Below are 20647 nucleotides of genomic sequence, written 5' to 3'. Positions count from 1 at the left end.
CACACACACACACACACACACACACACACACACACACACACACACACACACACACACACACACACACACACACACACACACACACACACACACACACACACACACGCTGACCTGTGGCGGGATGGCCATGAGATCCCGTAGGAACTGTGGTGGGATCTCTCTCAGTTCAAACACCTCTACAGAAGCCTGAACCCCCAGGTCAATGAACTGGATGTCCAGCACCCTGCTGCCGTGCAGGTTGCTGATCTGCACACCGGAGAGAGGCCGCCAGAGACACTGAGATTATTATTACATTGTTTTACTGTAAATGACTGTATATGTGCAATTACCTTCTGAGCTGTGCTGATTTGGTGGACCTTTGTGTGGAAAGAGATACGGCAGATATATGCAAAACTCCTTTGGCACCATGCCTTAAAATATGTAATGTATCCAGTGGTACAATTTTGAGGTATTCGTACTTTACTTGAGTATTTCAAATTTCCAATACTTTTACTTCTACTCCGCTACATCTCAGTGCCAAATATTGTACTTTTACCCCACTACAATTATTTGAAAACTTGAGTTACTAGTTACTTTTCAGATTATTATTATGATATTATAAAACATACATTAACCACTTTAGCCCTATTAAGGCAAAGCTATTTGAAAATAGCTGATCTACAAGCTCACAACACACGCGCTGTGAGATCTGCTATTTTCAAATATTTTAGTACTTTTACTTTTGGTACTTTAAGTATATTTTGATGCCAATACTTTTGTACTTTTACTCAAGTAAATTTTGAATACCGGACTTTTACTTGTAACAGAGTATTTCTACAGTACATTGCAGTATTGATACTTTTACTTAAGTAAAACAATTTAGTACTTTTTCATAGGTTTTCGTATACATTCTCCTTGTCCCCATGACCAAGCTCCGCACCATGGACCGGGCCTTCATGCTCCACTGCCCCACATCTGTAGAATGCCGTCCCTGAACACCTGAGGTCCACAGTCCACTGACCGAAGCCTTTTCTTAATTATTCTTGGGCCTTTTTTTTCTCTATGCCCTGATTTTACCTAGCATTTAAATTGACCCTGTAGCCTAATAGGGTTGCTCGTGCTGTTTTATGCCAATGTTTTAAAACCCTGTAGGCCTCAAAATGTAAAGTTTGTTATAAATAAAAATGTATTATTATGTATTATTATACAATAGGTGCTCAAATGGTTCTCCAATTTCCTGGCATGAGTCTCACCTCCACACGGGACCATTTGCCTTTGTAGCGGGCCAGACAGCCCTTCCCACAGAACGGTCTGGACACCAGGAACTCCGACGTCACCTGGAACAGAGTGGGACAGCCATGTACTGCAATAATAATAATAATAGAGTACAGAAGTCCTGACGTCACTCGTTCATCCCCTGGTTCGTAAAGTAATTTCTCTATGGAGAATAACATTGGGTCATCTTAGAATCGTCTCATATAAGAATTGTGGTCCAAAAGTAAACAAACTGTCTCGGCGATATTGTCAGGGAGGAGGTTCTGTATCGTTTATGATAGTCAGTCACTTATATTTGATACAGTCTGTTTCTGGCGAAAATGCAACTAATTCGGCGGAAGTAACATTATCGTTTTCTCACCGTCAGTTGATGTTTCATATCCATAAGAGTCAAACAGCCGGGGTCATTTGTTTATTTTTGGAACACAGTTCTTATTTGACGCGATATTAAACACGTCTATGGGAATTCAGAACGGGGGTGGAAAACCAGGTAGGATGTGTAAATTACGTCAGACTTCGGTGCTCTATAATAATCATATCATCTACTACAGAGTTACTCAGGGGGGCCGCCAAATCTTTGTGTGATGGAGACATTTTTTGTTTGTTTACATGAACTACTTCAACCCTATAGCATCCATTTTGATGGGAACATTAGCCGAAAATAGTAGATCTACAAGCTCACAACGCCTCGTGCTGCGAGGCGTTGTGAGCTTGTAGGTCGGTTATTTCGGCAAAGAGGTTTGGTGTGGAGGGGAAAAAAGAGCAGATCAAGTAGGCCTATCGAGCCAAAGGTCAAGTTTACTAAGTATTGAGGGTTCTTGTGGTTACATCTGAAAATACACATACTTCAACATAATAAACAAAAAGATAGTGTGTAAAATAACCAAAAACATTCATTTACTGTACACAATACTGATGTCAATACAAGTCTATGGAACTATCTACGAAATCTATGAAAAAGTTTAATCTGCAACAAAATTTGCAGTGGGGGGTCCCTGCTTCTTCTCTCTCTCTCAGCTAAGCGGTCCTTGGCCTGAAAAACGTTGAAGACCCCTGATCTACTACATCATCTGTGTGGAGTTAATCATATTTTTGGGGAATGGTGATGATGGTTACCAATTACCATGGCTATTAACTGGTTCATAGCCATAAGTTAGTTAAGGAGTGTGGGAGATGCTGTATTCCTCCCTGTGTATTTCTAATGGAATAATACCTAAAAAATATTCCTGCCCTAAATCTTCATTATTAAGCCCTGTACTTCGTCGTACAAAGAATAGCTAAAAATAGCCAATCCACATAACGTGTCACGATCGTGACTAGGCCTAATTTCAATACAACCACAACTACTAGCTTTAAAGCTCTGCTGCCCTGCCAACAGATTAAGTGGCTTGGCCATGTCCTCACTCCAGATTATCATTCTAATCTCAATCTGTCCACAGCGCTGGCTGAGAGGAGACACACACACACACACACACACACAACTTGAACTTACATATGCACATTCACACACAAGGCTGTATGGAGCTCAGTGTCTGAGTCCATCCATCCATCTTCAACATTATTTGAGTACTGTATGTACTGTACTTACTGAACTGTACTTATTTTTACTTTACTGGAGTATTTCCAATATTCAATACTTTTACTTCTACTCCAACTCCACTACATCTCAGACACAAATATTTTTTTACTCCACTACAATTATTAGAAAACTTTAGTTACTAGTTACTTTGTAGATTTTGGTTATTATTACAAAACATACATTAACCACTTTCAGCCCTATTTAATTCGGCTATTTGAAAATAGCAGATATACAAGCTACAAGCTTGTAGATCTGCTCGGAAAACTTGAAATGGGACATTTTGCATATTGATTTTTGGTACTTTAAATTCATTTTGATGCCGATACTTTTGTACTTTTACTCAAGTGAAATTTGTGAAACTTTTCACAAACTTTTACTTGTAACAGAGTATTTCTACATTGTGGTATTGATATTTTTACTTAAGTAAAAACTGTGAGTACTTCTTCCATCACGGATCTTCAACTAAACTACTTATCCGGAGTCAGGTCGCAGGGGGCAACAGATCCAGCAGAGACCTCATACTTCCCTTTACAGGGCCACATTAGCCACTTCATCCTGGGGGGATCCCGAGGCCCAGTGGGGGGAAATAATCCCCCCCATCTGGTACTTGGACTGCCCTATGGCCTCCTCCCAGTGGGACGTACCCAAAGACCTCCCTAGGGAGACGCCCGGGAAGAATCCATACTAGATGCCCGGACCACCTTAGCCCATTAAGACCGGGAACGCATCTGTGTCATTTTAGATTTCTTTGGCTATTCAAACATAGCAGATCTACAAGCTCATAGCGCGGCACTCTGTGCCGCGCTATGAGCTTGTAGATCTGCTATTTTTTAAATCGTGAAAATGTGTGCGAATCTTTGAATATATATATTTTTTTAAAGCGTTTAAAAACATTTGTAACTCAAATCTTTGCTTCTGGGGGGTCCCTGGAACTAAATATTTTGAGATGGGGGTCTCAAAATATGGAGGTGAGTCAGTAGGATACGACAGCAGTGACAACACAGAAATGTGTGTGGGGAGGAATCAATTGGCATAACGACTAAATTGGGGAGAAAAATGGGTACAAAATAATTGGCAACTCTAAATTTTAGATTAAAAAAAAGAAAAATCTGCCATCAACTCACTGCACTTCTCATTATTTGGCGTCTTATACTTTATTTCAGATAGATGTGTGTGTAAAGAGACAGGAAATGTAACCAGCAGACGTGGTATGGCAGTTATGCGGCTTCTATCACTCTACCATAGTAGCAAACTAAAAGCAGTATAACTCCGTGAGAACGAGGCCTGTTTCTGCCACACCGTATGTACTGTACATTCGGTCGACTGTGTGTTTCAGTTGTGCGGCAATGGAAAGCTCTAGGTGCTGCTGACCTGTGAGTGGAAGTAGTTCTCTGTCTTCTCCAGGACGTCGTTGAGCTTGGCTAGGCCTCGACAGGGCAGCTGACAGTAGATCGCCCCGTCCGAACACACACTGGTAATGTTCACATTCATATAGGCACTGTTCACCTGAGGGGAGAGAGAGAGATGATTGATTGATTGATTGATTGATTGATTGATTGATTGATTGATTGATTGATTGATTGACAGTGGTGGAAAAAGTATCATTTTTTTTTACTTAAGTAAAAGTATCAATACTGCAATTTAGAAATACTCTGTTACAAGTAAAAGTACAAAAGTATTGGTATCGAAATGCACGTAAAGAATCAAAAGTAGAACGCTTTATGTAGATTTTGTAGAACTTGTAGAGCTTGTAGATTTGATGACCGGCAGCGGTTTCGGTAGGAGACACAAAGAGTCTCCTTTGTGTCTCCTACCAGAACCGCTGCCTACTGGTCCGTTGGTCATCAAATTATTGGCTTAGGAATGCGGCAAAAACAAAAAAATATCCATGAATTCAAGTCTCCATGGGGTGAGTAATCGATAGAAAAAAAGTCATTTTGGGGGTGAACTATCCCTTTAAGTACAGTACTTGAGTAAATTTACTTAGTTACTTTACACCACTGATTGATTGATTGATTGACTGATTGATTAGTGTGTGCTGTCATAATGTGAGCTCACATGCACGCACATGCACACACCTACCTGTAGGGGGCTTTTCAGCATCTTATCCTGCATTGCTTTCATGCAGGCAGCGTTGATGTTGACGTCATCATCCTGCGACGTGTCGTACAGGACCACCAGCGGGGTCCCGCCTCTCTCCAGGATCTCGGCCAATAGGATCCTCCCGCTGGCCATGGCCTCGAACCTCTTCAGAACAGCAGGCTCCTGACAGAATGGCGCCAGGCCTCGAGATCAAACGCCAGCACAGACGCACACGCACACGCACACGCACGCACGCACACGCACACACACACACACAGACACACACAGACACACACACATACACATTTTTACTTTACTAGAGTATTTCCAATTTGCAATACTTTTACTTCTACTCCACTACATCTCAGTGGCAAATATCGTACTTTTACTCCACTACAATTATTTGAAAACTTTAGTTACTAGTTACTTTGCAGATATAAATGACTATATTATAAAACATACATTAACCACTTCAGCCCTATTTTATACCTAGGCTATTTGAAAATAGACGATCTACAAGCTCACAACGCGTCGCGACGCGTTGTGAGCTTGTAGATCTGCTACTTTCAAACATTAGTACTTTTACTTTTGGTACTTGAAGTGTATTTTGATGCCAATACTTTTGTACTTTTACTCAAGTAACATTTTAAACACAGGCCTTTTACTCAGTAGTTTTAGATTGTGGTATTGCTACTTTTACTCAAAATCTGAGTACTTCTTCCACCACGCGCGCGCGCACACACACACACACACACACACACGCACACACACACACACACGCACACACAGGTGGTATTCGCTTCAGCTAACAGTGAAACAGGAAGTCGGGTCCTAATAAACAATGTGCTGTTGCTCAACCTTCCTACGAGAGAAATCTCAGTCCTTCAGAAGAGGATGTTAACACATTCACTGCCAGGGGTTTTCTAAAACAGGCTGTAGCTTCTGCCAGCATTTCTAAGCATTCTGACTAATCTTGCAAGAACCGCAGAATATGTATCTCCAGTATGATCGATCCCCTGATGGTTGCTAATCACGGAGCGTTTCACTGTGCTTCTGTGAAAAAAGAAAATGTCATCACGACCTCCCGTTCGCTTGTTATACGGCGTTGAAAATAGCATGTAGCCAGTTAATTAGAGCTACTGTAGTGTACAGTACTTAGTCACAAGAAGGCAGCTTTCACAGTGAGTGAGTGAGTGAGTGAGTGAGTGAGTGAGTGAGTGAGTGAGTGTGTGTGTGTGTGTGTGTGTGTGTGTGTGTGTGTGTGTGTGTGTGTGTGTGTGTGTGTGTGTGTGTGTGTGTGTGTGTGTGTGTGTGTGTGTGTGTGTGTGTGTGTGTGTGTGTGTGTGTAGGTGAGTGAGTGAGTGAGGATATCTGTCTGTCTGTCTGTCTGTCTGTCTGTCTGTCTGTCTGTCTGTCTGTCTGTCTGTCTGTCTGTCTGTCTGACTGACTGGATTCAAGTCAAACTCACCAGCTAGTTTGCACTTGGTGGCCTGGAAAGGCAGCTTGAAAAACTTCTCATGGAGGTCAAACACTTTGGCTTTGCTGATGACCTCTGAGAAGCCATGATCCACGTAGTAAACCTACAGAGACGGTTACAAACACACATATATATACATGTTCTGTGTTCAGATACGTATGGCGGCAACATGGGACAATGTGAGTGTGATGAAGCAAAACACACGTTTCTTCTCAATAAATTGTTGTTCAACCTATGATGTATACACTCCATATACCAGGGGTCTTCAACGTTTCTCAGGCCAAGTACCCCCTAGCTGAGAGAGGGATGAAGCAGGGACCCCCTCTAAATTGTATTTTGAAATTGTGTTTCAGATTAAACTTTACATTTTTTACTTGGTCTGCTCTTTTTTACCTCTACACCTATACCTCTTTGCCAAAAATAGCCGATCTACAAGCTCACAACGCCTCGCGCTGCGAGGCGTTGTGAGCTTGTAGATCGGCTATTTTTGGCTAAAGTTCTCCTCGGAAAAGGGATGCTAGGGTTCAAGTGAATGTAAAAAAAAAAAAATCATATCACACAAAGATTTGGCAGCCCCCCCTGTAGTAACTCTGAGGATCCCCAAGGGGTCCCGGACCCCCTGTTGAAGACCCCTGCCATAGACTGAATAGGTCTCACTCTGAGGTTGTACTATGATGACAAGTTGGGCAACATCTACCAGTGCATCAGACGTTTGACAGGCTCCCTTGTGGCATTGCTTTTCAATGTTCCCGTTAGACCCATTTCATGTGACTGACAAGGGAATGCAGACGTGCGTTCTCACTCCCAACTCGTTGGCGTGCTAGTAAAAACATTTCCAAAAAAGGCAGAAGTTGGCTTGAGTCAGGCGGTAGCTGAGCGCGATATCAAGCCACTGCCGAGAGGTAGGCTTGGCATTGTCAGTCCTGTTGTCCTTGTCAACATGCGATGCAACAGGAAAGCCTGTCGCATCAAACGTCTGACACTTGGACAGGTGTTTCCCAACTCATCACCGTAGTACAGGGTTCCCCAATTAGTTTCCCCCAAGGGCCAAATTATGTCTAGGGTATCAAGCCGAGGGCCACCCAACCTGCGAACAGATTGGGGCTTTGGGGGGCGGCGTTCCCGCTACTCCAGTAACAGTGCAGATACTAGTGCTGTTGCTGCTCTTACCACCATTATTGTCTCCGCCAGGAGTTTGTTTTCACTTTCTGAAACTGGGACTAACATTGGTCAAGCCTCACGTGACACGTGACAATACGGTGAAATAGTGTGATCTGATAACATGTTCTATTTTTTGTAAGAATTAGAACATAAGAATTAGAACATTCCCAACATTCCAAACACAAGTCTGCTGGCGGAGACTTGTGCTCCGAGGAGCACTTTTTCTAGTTATAATTATTATTGGTTGTGGTATTCATAATTTATCCCTGGGATATGTTAGTTTTTTTTAGGTTTTCTGACCTCAATTACACCCCAAAAAACTGAACTTTGAACATTCAGTGGGTTTTCTGTGGTTTGGGGGTTTTCGGAATAATTAGGCTTAGAAAAGTGCTGTGATTGGCCTGTGGACTTTGATGTCAAAGTCCATTAATCCCGCCCCCTCCCCGCGGAGTAGAGGCGATGATTGACAGGCAAAATCCCTCAACAGCGACAACCGCAGGCAAATAGGTTTTATTTTCATTGCAGCTGAAAAGGCTTCAGAAAACTGAGAGAAAAAACCTGCCATGGCTCACTGGAGGGGATCTTTCAGTTAAAACCTTTTAATACACGTTTGAAGGACCATGATAAAGACTTAATGTTTCGTAAAACCAGCATGTCATGAAACCTTTAAATCCTGTGTTGAGGGTCACACAAGGAAATAATGCACACTTATTTAGTTGAAACTAAATAAGTTGAGAACCAAACATTCACGTTGGCGAAAGGGCCTTTCTGTGTGGAGTTTGCATGTTCTCCCCGTGTCTCCTAGGGTAGGTACCCTCACAAAAACATGCAGTAATCCTGGTCACTATACTGCCTCCCCCTGGCCAGCCGGGGCGCCTGATGGAGGGGAAAGGAACTGGTTGGAATAACGTGTTCCTTCCACGCGCTACGTCCAACCAGGGAAACTCCCCCCTGTCAGGTGATAAGAAGGTCAGTTGGCTCTCATGCATTGAAGGAGGCATGAGCTCGGCCCTGGCCTCCCTAGGTTGGCAGAGGGAAGGTAGTGCCCAGGATTACATAGACAATTGGCACTGGGTGTAAAAAAAAATGGGGTTACAAAATCGTGGGATAAAAAATTAACCGGTTAACACTAACGGTTAATGGTTAAACATAAAAAATATGGAGCAATGATGCACCTCCAACACCCAAGTCCACTGTGTGGACACACTTGTGTATTTTCAGGTGATTTAACCGACTGAAACTCTTCTTACACTGTTTACAGTAGAAAGGTTTTTCTCCAGTGTGGATACGCTGGTGTGTCTTCAGGACATCTAACAAACGGAAACTCTTGTCACACTCTTTACAGTGGAAAGGTTTTTCTCCCGTGTGGACACTCTGGTGTCTTTTTAGAGTACCTAACTCAGTGAAACTCTTGTTACACTGTTTACAGTAGAAAGGTTTTTCTCCAGTGTGAATACGCTGGTGTCTCTTCAGGTCCTCTAACAAACGGAAACTCTTGTCGCATTGTTTACAGTAGAAAGGTTTTTCTCCAGTGTGAATACGCTGGTGTTTCTTCAGTTGACTTAACAAACTGAAACTCTTGTCGCATTGTTTACAGTAGAAAGGTTTTTCTCCAGTGTGAATACGCTGGTGTCTCTTCAGGTCCTCTAACAAACGGAAACTCTTGTCGCATTGTTTACAGTAGAAAGGTTTTTCTCCAGTGTGAATACGCTGGTGTCTCTTCAGGTCTTCTCTAACAAACGGAAACTCTTGTCGCATTGTTTACAATGGAAAGGTTTTTCTACCGTGTGGATACGCTGGTGAATTTTCAGGCCATATACTTGATTGTAACTCTTGTCACACTGGTCACAGCGGAAAGGTTTTTCTCCAGTGTGGATAAGCTGGTGTCTCTTCAGGTTACCTAACAGACTGAAACTCTTGTCACACTGTTTACAATAGAAAGCTTTTTCTCCAGTGTGAATAATCAGGTGTTTGTTCAAACTACCTAAGGGACGAGTCGAAATTTAGGAAAGGGGGGGTATGGAGGAAAATGGGGGAGGGTCATGCCATTTTAAATTTAGTCCGAGGGAGGGTCAACTAATTTTACTTTGAGTCCAAGGGAGGGTCATGCATTTTTAAATTGATAAAATAGTCCGGGTTTTTATATATTGTTTTTTACTACAGTTTTTCTGAATTCAGGAGAACTGTGATCAACACTACCCCTCCGTTTTCCCCCCAATGGTACTTCCCAAAAGGTGCCCTCTCCAGACCATGAATGCAGCATTTATTATGGTGAAAAATAAATGGTGAAAAAAACGCAAATGCCCTCCTCCAAGGCAGCATTCAAGGCTAAGAACATTGCCCTAACTCTCTAAACGCGCATCTCCAGTAAAGTTTGAGTTTACTAATTGAGCGCTGTGTCACGCACATAATCATAGCCGATCTACAAGCTCACAACACGTCCCAGCGCGACGCATTGTGACCTTGTAGATCGGCTATTTTCGGTACACGATACAGCGCGCAACGAAGTGTCCAACCGAAACCTATAACCCTGCCGGGCGCACGCACTCACATGTCCATTGTCCATTCAACAAGAGCAGCAGACGCGCACAGAGAAGCGCAGACAATCAGTGATCCGTCTTAATTTGAGACAGATAGCCTTCAGTAGGTATTTGTGGACGAAAAATAATTATACTGTTCATATCCTCTCTCTCTCTCTCGCTCTTTATCTGATATAGCCTTAGATAAAATCTCTCGTAGATGTATTTCATCGACTTTAACATGTTGTATCTCTACGAGTCTTATCTACCTACCACCCCCCAGATTGCTGTGAAATGTCAGCTTCAAAGACCGTACTTCTCCAAACATGTACAAATGATAAATATAAGGTGCAATACCCGCTTGCCCCAAATGTTAACTCGGTGTAAGGCGTGTTTGTGCAATGTATTAGTCCATATCTTTCAATAAATAAGTGTTTTAATCCCGTCTGTGGCCAATTCTATCGGAGGTTCCCAATGGGCGGTGGTACTGGTGACGGGGCGCATCTGGTGAAATCCAGAATTACACTCAATGTAAACAGGAAGTAAACGAGGGGGGAAATGGCGTTCGGCAACAAACGGGAATAAAACACTTCTTCATGGGAAAATATGGACTTAAACATTACACAAACACAACGGACACCGAGTTAACATTTGGAGAAAGCGGGTAAGCACCTTATATTTAGCATTTGTACATGTTTGGAGAAGTACGGGCTTTGAAGCTGACATTTCGGCGCCAGCAATACTGTAGGTGCCCTTTTGAAATTCCAGCCCCTGCCTCTCCAAATCTCTCTGCACGTCTCTGTACACATCACATGTGCAGATTGTGCACTCCAGGCACCTGCCTCTCATTATACCGCGCTTGCCTTTCATATTTGTTTTTAATACAGCAAGTGTTCTCTATTGATGATGCGCAGTGTTGCTATGCTCATTTGGGAAGTGCTTGCACTGTATTTTAATAATGTGACGCGCACGTCGCTTAACAACACAATGGACACTTGATATGCATATAGGCTAATTCCTATGTTAATGTACCTGGCGTGAGTCGGGAGCCTTTGTAAACTTTGTTGAAGTGTGAATTTAAAGTAGTTTTAAATCTATGCGTGTGCCTGCGCGTGCTCCTGGTCAAATAGGCCGTCTAGTGAGCATTGCACCCCTTATGATGCGTCTCAAGCAGCGCTACTTTGAAGAACATAGTCACTTCCATGCCCAGACGGGCGGTGCTAAAGTCAAGTCTTTCTGACAACTTCATCCTTCCATCAGCACGGGTAGCTTATGTGTAAATCGTCGGACTCTGAATCTGTGCGTCCCGTAATCTGTGGGATCGAATCCCACTACAGTTAATGATTTTCCGCGAAGCAACGTTACTTCTTGCGGTCAATTTATTTACTCGAAGTAAAGGTTATGAATAAGATTAATGTATAATAGACATCATTTTACTGAGGTAAATGTCATTGATATTTTTAGGGGAGGGTCATTCGTTTTTTTTTTTAATCACTTGGGGAGGGTCATTGATTTTTTTTCCCATTCAGAGGGAGGGTCGTGGCATTTTAAATTAGGGCACATATATTTCCTCCATACCCCCCCTTCTGTACATTTCGACTGGTCCCTAACCGACTGAAACTCTTGTTACACCATTGACAGTGGAAAGGTTTTTCTCCAGTGTGGATACGGTGGTGTGTCTTCAGGTTACCTAAGTGACTGAAACTCTTGCCACATTGTTTACAGATGTGAGTTTTCTTTCCTCTGTAAGTCAGATGATGTCTCTTTACTTCCAATTGCGTTAAAGTCTTGGTAGGCTGTTGACTACTGTAAGGTCTTTCTTTTTCCGAGTTTCCCTGCAGCTGGCTCGTTGTCGGGAACGGTTGGGTCATGGTCAAAGCTGCTGCTATGCATGGGCTGTAATGGTCCATGAATGTAATTAATGATCTGTGACCTTAGGATCGAGGATTGGTTACAGGGCAATTACCAGCTGAATATCAAGTGTATGGATCTCTGCTAATAGTTCCTCTTGTTGGTGATGAAGGCCTTCCCAATGTCTCTCTCCATGTGTGTCATTCACAATGTGCAGTCTGGTTTTAAGCTGAGCTGATTCAAAGCTCATGTTGTCACTATGATGTCAGCCATGCCCAAATATGGAGTTCCATGTCATTTACTGAGATAAAGTTTCAGCCCATCACCTCAATTATCTTCCAGTATAAAATTAACGAGTGTCAACGAGCATCAGCTGGACGTGCGCGCGCGCACACGCACACACACACACACACACACACACACACACACACACACACACACACACACACACACACACACACACACGCACACACCTCTGCAGTGCTCTAAAAGTGACTGGAGTCTGTCATTTCTCTCCAAAAGCCCTTGAATATGATGGAGTATGATTAAGGATTACTGTGATTATGGTAAGCTCACATTTCCTATCACACACACCATACCTGCAACTTTCACTAGCCAAGTGACAGGGGTTGGTGCGGGCCGGACAGTTGCCCCTCGCGGGCCGCAAATGGCCCGTGGGCCACCTATTGGGGAACCCTGCCGTAGTATGACCTGGGTGTGAGAATGTATTCATATATGTGACTATTTTATGACTCAATTAGAAATTCTAGCAGTTTCTTTCGAGCTTTTTGGACAAATAATGGCCTATTTGGTTTTAGGGGGAGTTTAGGGCTTCTGCCTAACCTGTAAAATAACTTTCCGTTTAGCGCGCCGATGGCCTATAGTGGTTAAGGCGCATACCACATAGATACTGTAGGCTTTAATACAGCCTGACAGCGAGTCGCAGGTTCGATTTCCGAGCCTGGCGACCTTTGCAACGTGTCACTCCCTGTCTCTCTCTCTCCCTGTTTCCTGTCACTCTATGACTGAATAAACTCTGAATAAAGGCAGAAAAGCCCCAAAAATATCATAAAATAAAAAAAGAATAACTTTTTCGGTTGACAGGCATGAGTTATCAGCTATTAAAGGGCCGACGCTCTTGTTTTCACCTCCGCCCCTCCTCTGACCCCCGGCCTCACCTTGACCTTGTCTGCCAGGACCTCGCAGACCTGTGCCCTCAGTATCTCGTCTTCCTCCTCTGCCCGGACGGCAGCCAGCTGGCCTGACGACAGGCTGGCAGGGCTGCTGTGGTCCTTGCTGTAGAACTCCCTCATCTCGTCCTCCATTTTCTCCTGGGCCTGCGAGTATTCCTCCCCGATGTACCTGAGACACGGATAGACAAGAGAGAGAGAGAGAGAGAGAGAATGGAACTATTGTAATAAGGTCTGTCTGTGTATGTGATATGCAAGGGATAATTGACAGCAAGCCGGTCATTGTTGAGAAATAAAAGACCAAATCACCGTGAAGGGGCTTATTTCTCAACAATGACCGGCTCGGCGTCAATTATCCCACTTATTACACGGCGACTTAATAAAGAAATTAACAAATTGACCCAAAAGTAACAACAAAACTAAGGATTTAATTGCTTACGGTAATGAAAGCAGTCCATTCATTTATGCCAGGTGTGACCAGTGCAACGTGTCGCCTCGCCATTTTTGGTTGCTGCATTGCCTATTTCTCACTTTGAATGTTTAAAAAAAAAACTTCTTGCGAGCAATGTTTAGCTGTAAATGACATTGTGCGTGTGTTTACATGGCTGCCATGTAAACACAGCTTAAAGCACAGCTCAATTTCTTCACTCTTGCTGTTGTTATTCATGTCCTCACTGTTTTGCCTGATTCACTGCCTTTTTTGCTATGTTTTTAATGTTGTTTTATGTTTTTGCTTTTCTTTTTTGATTTATTGTTAATCATTTGTACTTTTTCAAGCACTTGTGCTTTATTCTTGCTCTGTAAATCACTTTGATCTGCATATCATGTCATGAAAGGTGCTATACAAATAAAGTTTATTATTATTATTATTATCATTATGTTGGATACGGCAAAAATCAAGCAGCGCAGCAGGTGCTCTGAGTCTTTGATTGGATAGCGGGAGGAGTAGGACACGAAGGCTCTACGTTCTCCCAGTGGGGGCTCCTCACTGGCAAAAAAAGCAAGAAAGCGAGGAAAAAAAATCAAATAAAAAAAAATATGAATACAAGCACACACACACACACCTGAGTATGACTCCGTTGGTGTTGGCGGCCTCCACCACCAGCACAGAGGGGTACTCCTCCCTGGGGATCTGCAGAGGAGGCACGGCCTGGTTGCTGAGCCTCCTGCCCAGCTCCCGCCTGGCCCTCAGCTCCTCCTCGCTGAGCCCCCCGCCGCCGCTGTTGTTGCAGTTGTCGTCCTCTGTGCCCGCGGTCCTCTTGTACAGGATGGCCCTCTTGGGGTTGTCCGGCATGGGGTAGTCGATGGTGCAGATGTCGGACAGGAGCTGGAGGTTCTCCAGGACGTGCCCCGGCAGTTTGGTCTGATAAAAAACATGCAAAATGATTCTACAAATGCCTTCTAAATCAGTAGTTCGTTCAAACACTTTCAAGATTTTTCAAAACTGTTCAAAAATAGCAGATGTACAAGCTCACAGTGAGCTATATCTGCAATTATTTTGAATAGCCAACGCAAAAATCTAAAATTACACAAGATACTTTACCGGTTTTAATGGGATAAATAAAGCAATATTGATAATCGTGTATTTTTTTCCTATTGTCTTAACCACTTTCAACCTAGCCATCCGCATTTTGGGCTTGTCACAAACTTTCAAAAATGTTTAAGATTTCAAAAACTAGCTATGGATAGCAAAAAAACGGCCTTGCATCGAGGGCAAGCTAGCTAGCGAAGAGATTCAAATATATGACCAAATTTGGCTGGCGTTGAGTCATCTAGCATTTTTTCATTTTAATTATTTCATGTCATATGTAAGCAGGGAATCAAAGCAAAATAATGATATATTGGTTAATAAGATTGAGTGAATAGTTTTGAAACTACAACTAAATCTAAAAAGAATGTTTTCATTTCTTTACGAGTACTGAACTTTTAAAAAAATGTGTGTGCTTTTGTAAACTTTTTGAGACTTTTTGAACACTTAAAAAAAAAAAAAAGCTCAAAGTTTCGCAACTGACCTTGTAGGTGTCCTGGAAGAGCTTGGGCAGCGCGTGCGCCCACAGGCCGTTGGAGTACTTCACCAGCAGCTCCTCCAGCCTCTGCCTCAGCTCCGGGCAGAGGGTGGCGGGGGAGGACGGGGGGCTGGGGGAGGAGGAGGGGGAGGGGGAGGAGGAGGAGCCGGGGGAGCCGGAGGAGGCCAGCAGGGAGCGAGAAGAAGGAGGAGGAGGAGGGTGGGAGCCTGTGCGGGGCGGTGGGGTGGTGGGGGCTCTCTGCGGGGCGGGGGACGGCGAGGGGGCAGAGGGGCCGGGCGAGGGGAGAAGGGCGGGCGCGGTGGGGCCAGAGGGCGGCCGCGCGGCGTGCTCCTTGGCGGGGTAGAGCAGCAGCTCGGAGGGGTTGCTGCTGCACGGTTTCTCTACCTGAGGGGGGGAGAGAGGAGACAAGGTTATGATGGGGGTTACCCGTCTTGGGGGAGGAGACCCCGGTTAAGGTCTTTACACACCGGGTCATGATCAAATAAGAGATAGAAAAGGGCATTCAACTCTTAGGACAGTTTTAAGTAGATTAGCAACTCCCACTGCATGTCTTTTTTTTTAAAGGATCCCTGGCTCCTTAAGCCAAATATAAAATATTTTAAAAAATGTAGTCAATCCTGCACATAATTCTACATTAATTCAAACTGAACTCTTGACTGGGGAGGGAGAGTCTGGGAGATATGAGACATTTGTCATTACAATGTCCTGATGTCAAAGAAAATATGTCTGTATAAGAAAAAAAGTAGTAGTATTTATGGTCAATTGGAAATGTTTCATTTTGATGTGGTGACATAATTCAACTTAAAGGTAGGGTAAGTGATATTTTTGGGTTAAAACAAAAAGTATTTTGTTAAAAGGTTAAAGCACTATATTCTGATAGTAATCATTGCTATAGAGTGTTTGTTCAGTAACAGGAGTCTCCCCGTCTCACAGAAAATACATTTTCTGGCAAAATCTCAGCCAATCAGGAGAAAGTACCAATTTTTAAGCTTCATTTTTATAGTGTTCCAGTTCCAATTTTGCCTGCTCATTTCTTAGTGTCATCACTTCCAATTTCCCTTGTTTAATCTATATCTTGATTGAGTTCTCTATCCTGATTGGATAAAATTGGAAATGAAACTGAAACTGAAACGAATATGCATTTTCTGTTTTATAAAGAGCTGGAGAGACATGGAGACTCCTTATATGGACAGGACACTCTATAGTAACGAGCACTATCAGAACATAGACCCATTTTGCAATTATTTGAATAATTGCAAATCACTTACCCTACCTTTAAAGTTGATATGGCATGCTGAATATCAAGAAAATAAAAACATGGCACTTCATGTCAAAAAGGTTGCCAACGCCTGCTGTATATACAGTACTTATACTGTATGTATGGTTTGTATTACTGTTGAGTGAGAAAACAATGTTGCACATTAAGCTACTCATCTGGGGACCCGCTGAAGTAGAGAAGAGGCGAATTAAGGTGAACGTACGGTGCACACGTGTGTCCAGGTCTCCAGGTCCTTGATGGCCTCGATGGGCAGGTCCTGTTTGTACAGCTCTCTGTAGATCTGGGGCAGCTTGGACACCCAGAAGCCGTTACTGTACTTCCCCAGGATCTCCTTGATGCGCTCCTGCACCTGCTGTGGGTTGTACGGCCTCCCTCTGCCACAGCCTTGGCTCTCGTTCAGGTTCATGGGAACTGAAAGAGAACCGACATAAGCAGGTAGCTATTACTGGTCAAATATTCACTGCTTGATTTTAGTCCCCGAGTCTGGGGGTGTCTGAACCAGGGCTAAGATTATTATTTTTTGTATGGAGTTTGCATGTTCTCCCCCTGTCCACTAGGGTAGGTACCCTCACAAAAACATGCAGTAATCCTGGTCTCCATACAAGCACCCCGGCTGACCCCTGGTCATCCGGGGTGCCTGATGGAGGGGAAAGGAACTGGTTGGAATAACGTATTCTTTCCACGCGCTACATCATACCAGGGAAACTCCCCCCTGTCATTGAAGGAGGCATCAGCTCAGTTCTGGGCTCTCCTTAGGCTGGCAGAGGGAGAGTAGCGCCCAGGATTACATAGGCAATTGCCAATTGGCAACAAAATCGTGGGATAAAATATTTTAGTAAAACTAATTATATATCTTGGACTCCACATGGGAACAGTGGATCCAATATGGATCTCGGACTTCATGATTGTGGCCAGACTGTGACGTCTATGACTCCAAATTTGGCAGGGTTCAGCCTGATCCAAGCCCCTCAAATTAAATGTGTTAATTTAATGTGTTAATTTTTGAAGATTTGCACAAGTTTTCATGATTCTTAAAAAAATAGCAGATCTACAAGCTCATAGCGCGGCACTCTGCTATTTTTTAATAGCCAAAGAAATATAAAATGACGCAGATTCATTCCCGGATAGTCCTTCCTGTCTGTGGGGGCCAAAATGTCAAAGGACTAGAACATTTAACACAATGTCTAAAAGCCAGACAGTTCATTATAGACCTGCACTAGCTGCAACCCTTATTCAACCTTTCCAACCATAAATGTAAGCTCATCCCTACAAACAACTTCCAGTTGACGGCTCTTGACCATCTAAAACAGACCGCAAGATTTACTTTCCCATCATTTTCCACACTGATGACAAAGTTGTATGATATTTCTTAGAAAATGGAAGACTGTCCTACTTACAGCCAGGCTGTGGGGTGTTTCTGGAGAGGTGAGCGTGCACCTCCTTCTGAAAGCGTGTCGGTAGAGTCATCCTCTTGTCTGACCTGCACAGGAGAACAAGAAAAAAAGGGTTGGTTATTAATCCAATAAGTGACTGTTGACACAGTTGTTTATTTTTCTTCATTGCATTGGAGATCAATAATGTTTCATTATCACCGGTCACGCACGTATAGTGTTCCTATAGATCGACTCGAGGAGGGTTTGCCTCCATCTCTCTGTCTCCAGCATCTCCTTATCTCTCTCCTGCACCACCCTACCGCCTGTTGGATCAGTGGTAATTGAAAATAGACAATCTACAAGCTCACAACGCCCTGCTATTTTCACTATATTTATCTGTGGAACTGAGTCAAACTAAATGTAATGCCTCAACTCCTACAATTCCAAGCGCTTGTCAGGGTGGGGGGTCCCCAGTTCAAATATGACTATTGTTCAAATATGATTATTGTGGGGGGTCCCCGGTTCAAGTATGGTTATTTTGGGGGGTCACGGCCTGAAAAGGTTGAGAACCACTGTGCTAGATGACTGTCCTTCCAATCTCTCGATTTCCTCCCCTGCTCTCCTATCTCCTCTTTCACCTCAGTGGAAGCATAAGATTCAAATCTGTCAAAAAAAGCAATACAAACAACAATAAAACAGTAATAAATTACAAAAAACAAGTTAAAATGCACAATGAAACCAAATGAACGGTTTCATGCTTTCAACAGTGTGAATAATAAGCGTTAAAAAGTTGGGTTTTCTGGAAACTGTTGGGCTGAGGTTTGGTCGTGGACGCATGTACACACACACACACACACACACACACACACACACACACACACACACACACACACACACACACACACACACACACACACACACACACACACACACACACGTGCGTGTGCGTGTGCGTGTGCGTGTGCGTGCGGTGATAAAGCTTTGCACCAGCCACAGCCTGTGCTGGGCCACAGAGGGATATAGAGAGATATGCTGATTCACGCCATGCTGGTTTAGAAGCGTTAACCCATTGAGACCTGAAGCCGATTCTACATGTCTCCTAAATCTCAAACTTTTTCATGTCAAGGACCCCCAAAATTATATGTATTTGGCCACCGACCCCAGCTCAAAATATTTTGTTCCAGGGACCCCCAGAAGCAAAGATTTGAGGTAAAAATGTTTGCTTTAAACAATATATATTCAAAGACTTGTACACATTTTCACGATTTTTCAAAAATAGCAGATCTACAAGCTTGTAGCGTGGCACTCGGTGCCGCGCTATGAGCTTGTATATCTGCTATTTTTGAATAGCCAAAGTGTAAAATAATGCTTTTTAGCTCAAATTAAAAAGTGACACAGAGGCGGTCCAGGTCTTACAGGGTTAATCTACCAGAGAATAGACAGGGGATTAGTGGGGCTCACGTCGGCCTCAGTGTAGGGGCTCAATGTCCCCGTGGCCAACGGGCACAGCCCTTCTCACCCCGCCGGCCCCATTGTGCTGCATAGCGTGCGGGGACAGCCCCCACACTGGTACACTGGTGGGTGACCACAGAAGGGTGACACACACAGTAGTGATGTCAGGTGTTTTCATAGAGAGGACAGACTCCCGGATAACACAGAGTCAGTGATGGAAGAAGTACTCGCATGTTTTTTACTTGAGTAAAAGTATCGATATACCGCGATGTAGATATACTCTGTTACTTGAGTAGAAGTGCCGTGTTTAAAATGTGAGTTGAGTAAAAGTAAAAGTACGAAATCGCATCGCGACGCATTGTGAGCTTGTAGATCGACTATTTTCAAATGGCTGAATCACATATAGGGCTGAAGTGGTGTGTTTTATAATAATAATCAAAATCTACAAAGTAACTTTAGTAACTAACTAAAGTTCATTTAGACACTTCAGCTCAGAAATAACCAGACCATTAATTATCCATTTACTATTTATTAACCATTTACCATATATGCAATGATATTGCATTCAAGTTTGGCGGTGTGACTCTGCTCTTGTGATATTAAAGATTCCCTGTGCAAAAATGTCACAGATCTTCAATCACAAAACCCCCAGAGCATAGCATACAGTTTTACATAAACATTGAACCTTCAATGCCTAATTAAACTACCATGTATCATAGTACAATCCATAGAACCACAGTACAACACAGAATCATAATACAATCCATAGAACCACAGTATAATACACAGAATCATAGTAAAATCCAGAGAACCACAGTACAAACACAGAATCAACCTTTAACAATATGAACTAAATGCCACAGGGAGGAGGCCGGGGAGGTGGAGGGCATTTGAAAACCTACAGCTGTACAACCTGCAATGACAGCTAAGCATGTAGAATGAACAGAGAGCAGAAGCTGCTTAAATGGCCCGCCAGTGTTGCACTGTGGGTATGAGGGCGTGAGTGAGTTGGCTTGAAGCGAATGAGAATGACAAGAGGTTGAACGTACTGACTTAAAGGAGTACAGCTGTATAAGCGAATGGGGAGGGGTCCGGGGAGTGTGAATGAAGAATATAAACATTCTGCCTTCCGTGTCTACATGAACTATCGTTACACTGAATTTTTCATATAATTGTAGTGGAGTAAAAGTACAATATTTCCCTCTGAGATGTAGTGGGGTAGAAGTAAAAGTATTGAGCATTGTAAATACTGAAGTACTTCTAAAAAATACAAAAAAATACCACACAATTTTACTTAAAGGAGCTACACCATGAATTTAAAAAATAATAATAATATTTGATATCATATTGTTTATGTCCCTCAAACGTTTTTCAAAAGGTTTGAGCCTAAATCAAGCCTCAGA

The 20647-nt window shown here is 43.2% G+C and overlaps 1 protein-coding gene across 1 annotated transcript in view; it reads right to left on the bottom strand.

The window, feature by feature from the left end:
* The window catches only part of tdrd7b (tudor domain containing 7 b), a 49549-nt gene that overhangs the window by 8657 nt on the left and 20245 nt on the right, over positions 1–20647 (bottom strand). The window contains exons 5-14 of the mRNA XM_084042651.1: positions 17817–17899; positions 16622–16830; positions 15126–15524; positions 14178–14476; positions 13102–13285; positions 6384–6495; positions 4916–5118; positions 4205–4339; positions 1233–1316; positions 112–246 (exon numbers count right to left, since the gene is read on the bottom strand). Of these exons, the coding sequence (XP_083898777.1) occupies positions 112–246; positions 1233–1316; positions 4205–4339; positions 4916–5118; positions 6384–6495; positions 13102–13285; positions 14178–14476; positions 15126–15524; positions 16622–16830; positions 17817–17899 (1843 nt within the window). The remainder of the gene's footprint in view (positions 1–111; positions 247–1232; positions 1317–4204; positions 4340–4915; positions 5119–6383; positions 6496–13101; positions 13286–14177; positions 14477–15125; positions 15525–16621; positions 16831–17816; positions 17900–20647) is intronic.

The sequence above is a fragment of the Gymnoscopelus microlampas genome (assembly GCF_963454915.1).
Source record: "Gymnoscopelus microlampas genome assembly, chromosome: 19".
NCBI classification, from domain to species: domain Eukaryota; kingdom Metazoa; phylum Chordata; class Actinopteri; order Myctophiformes; family Myctophidae; genus Gymnoscopelus; species Gymnoscopelus microlampas.
The sequence above is the reverse complement of the archived record's forward strand: the minus strand, read 5'-3'. Positions and strand labels throughout refer to the sequence as shown.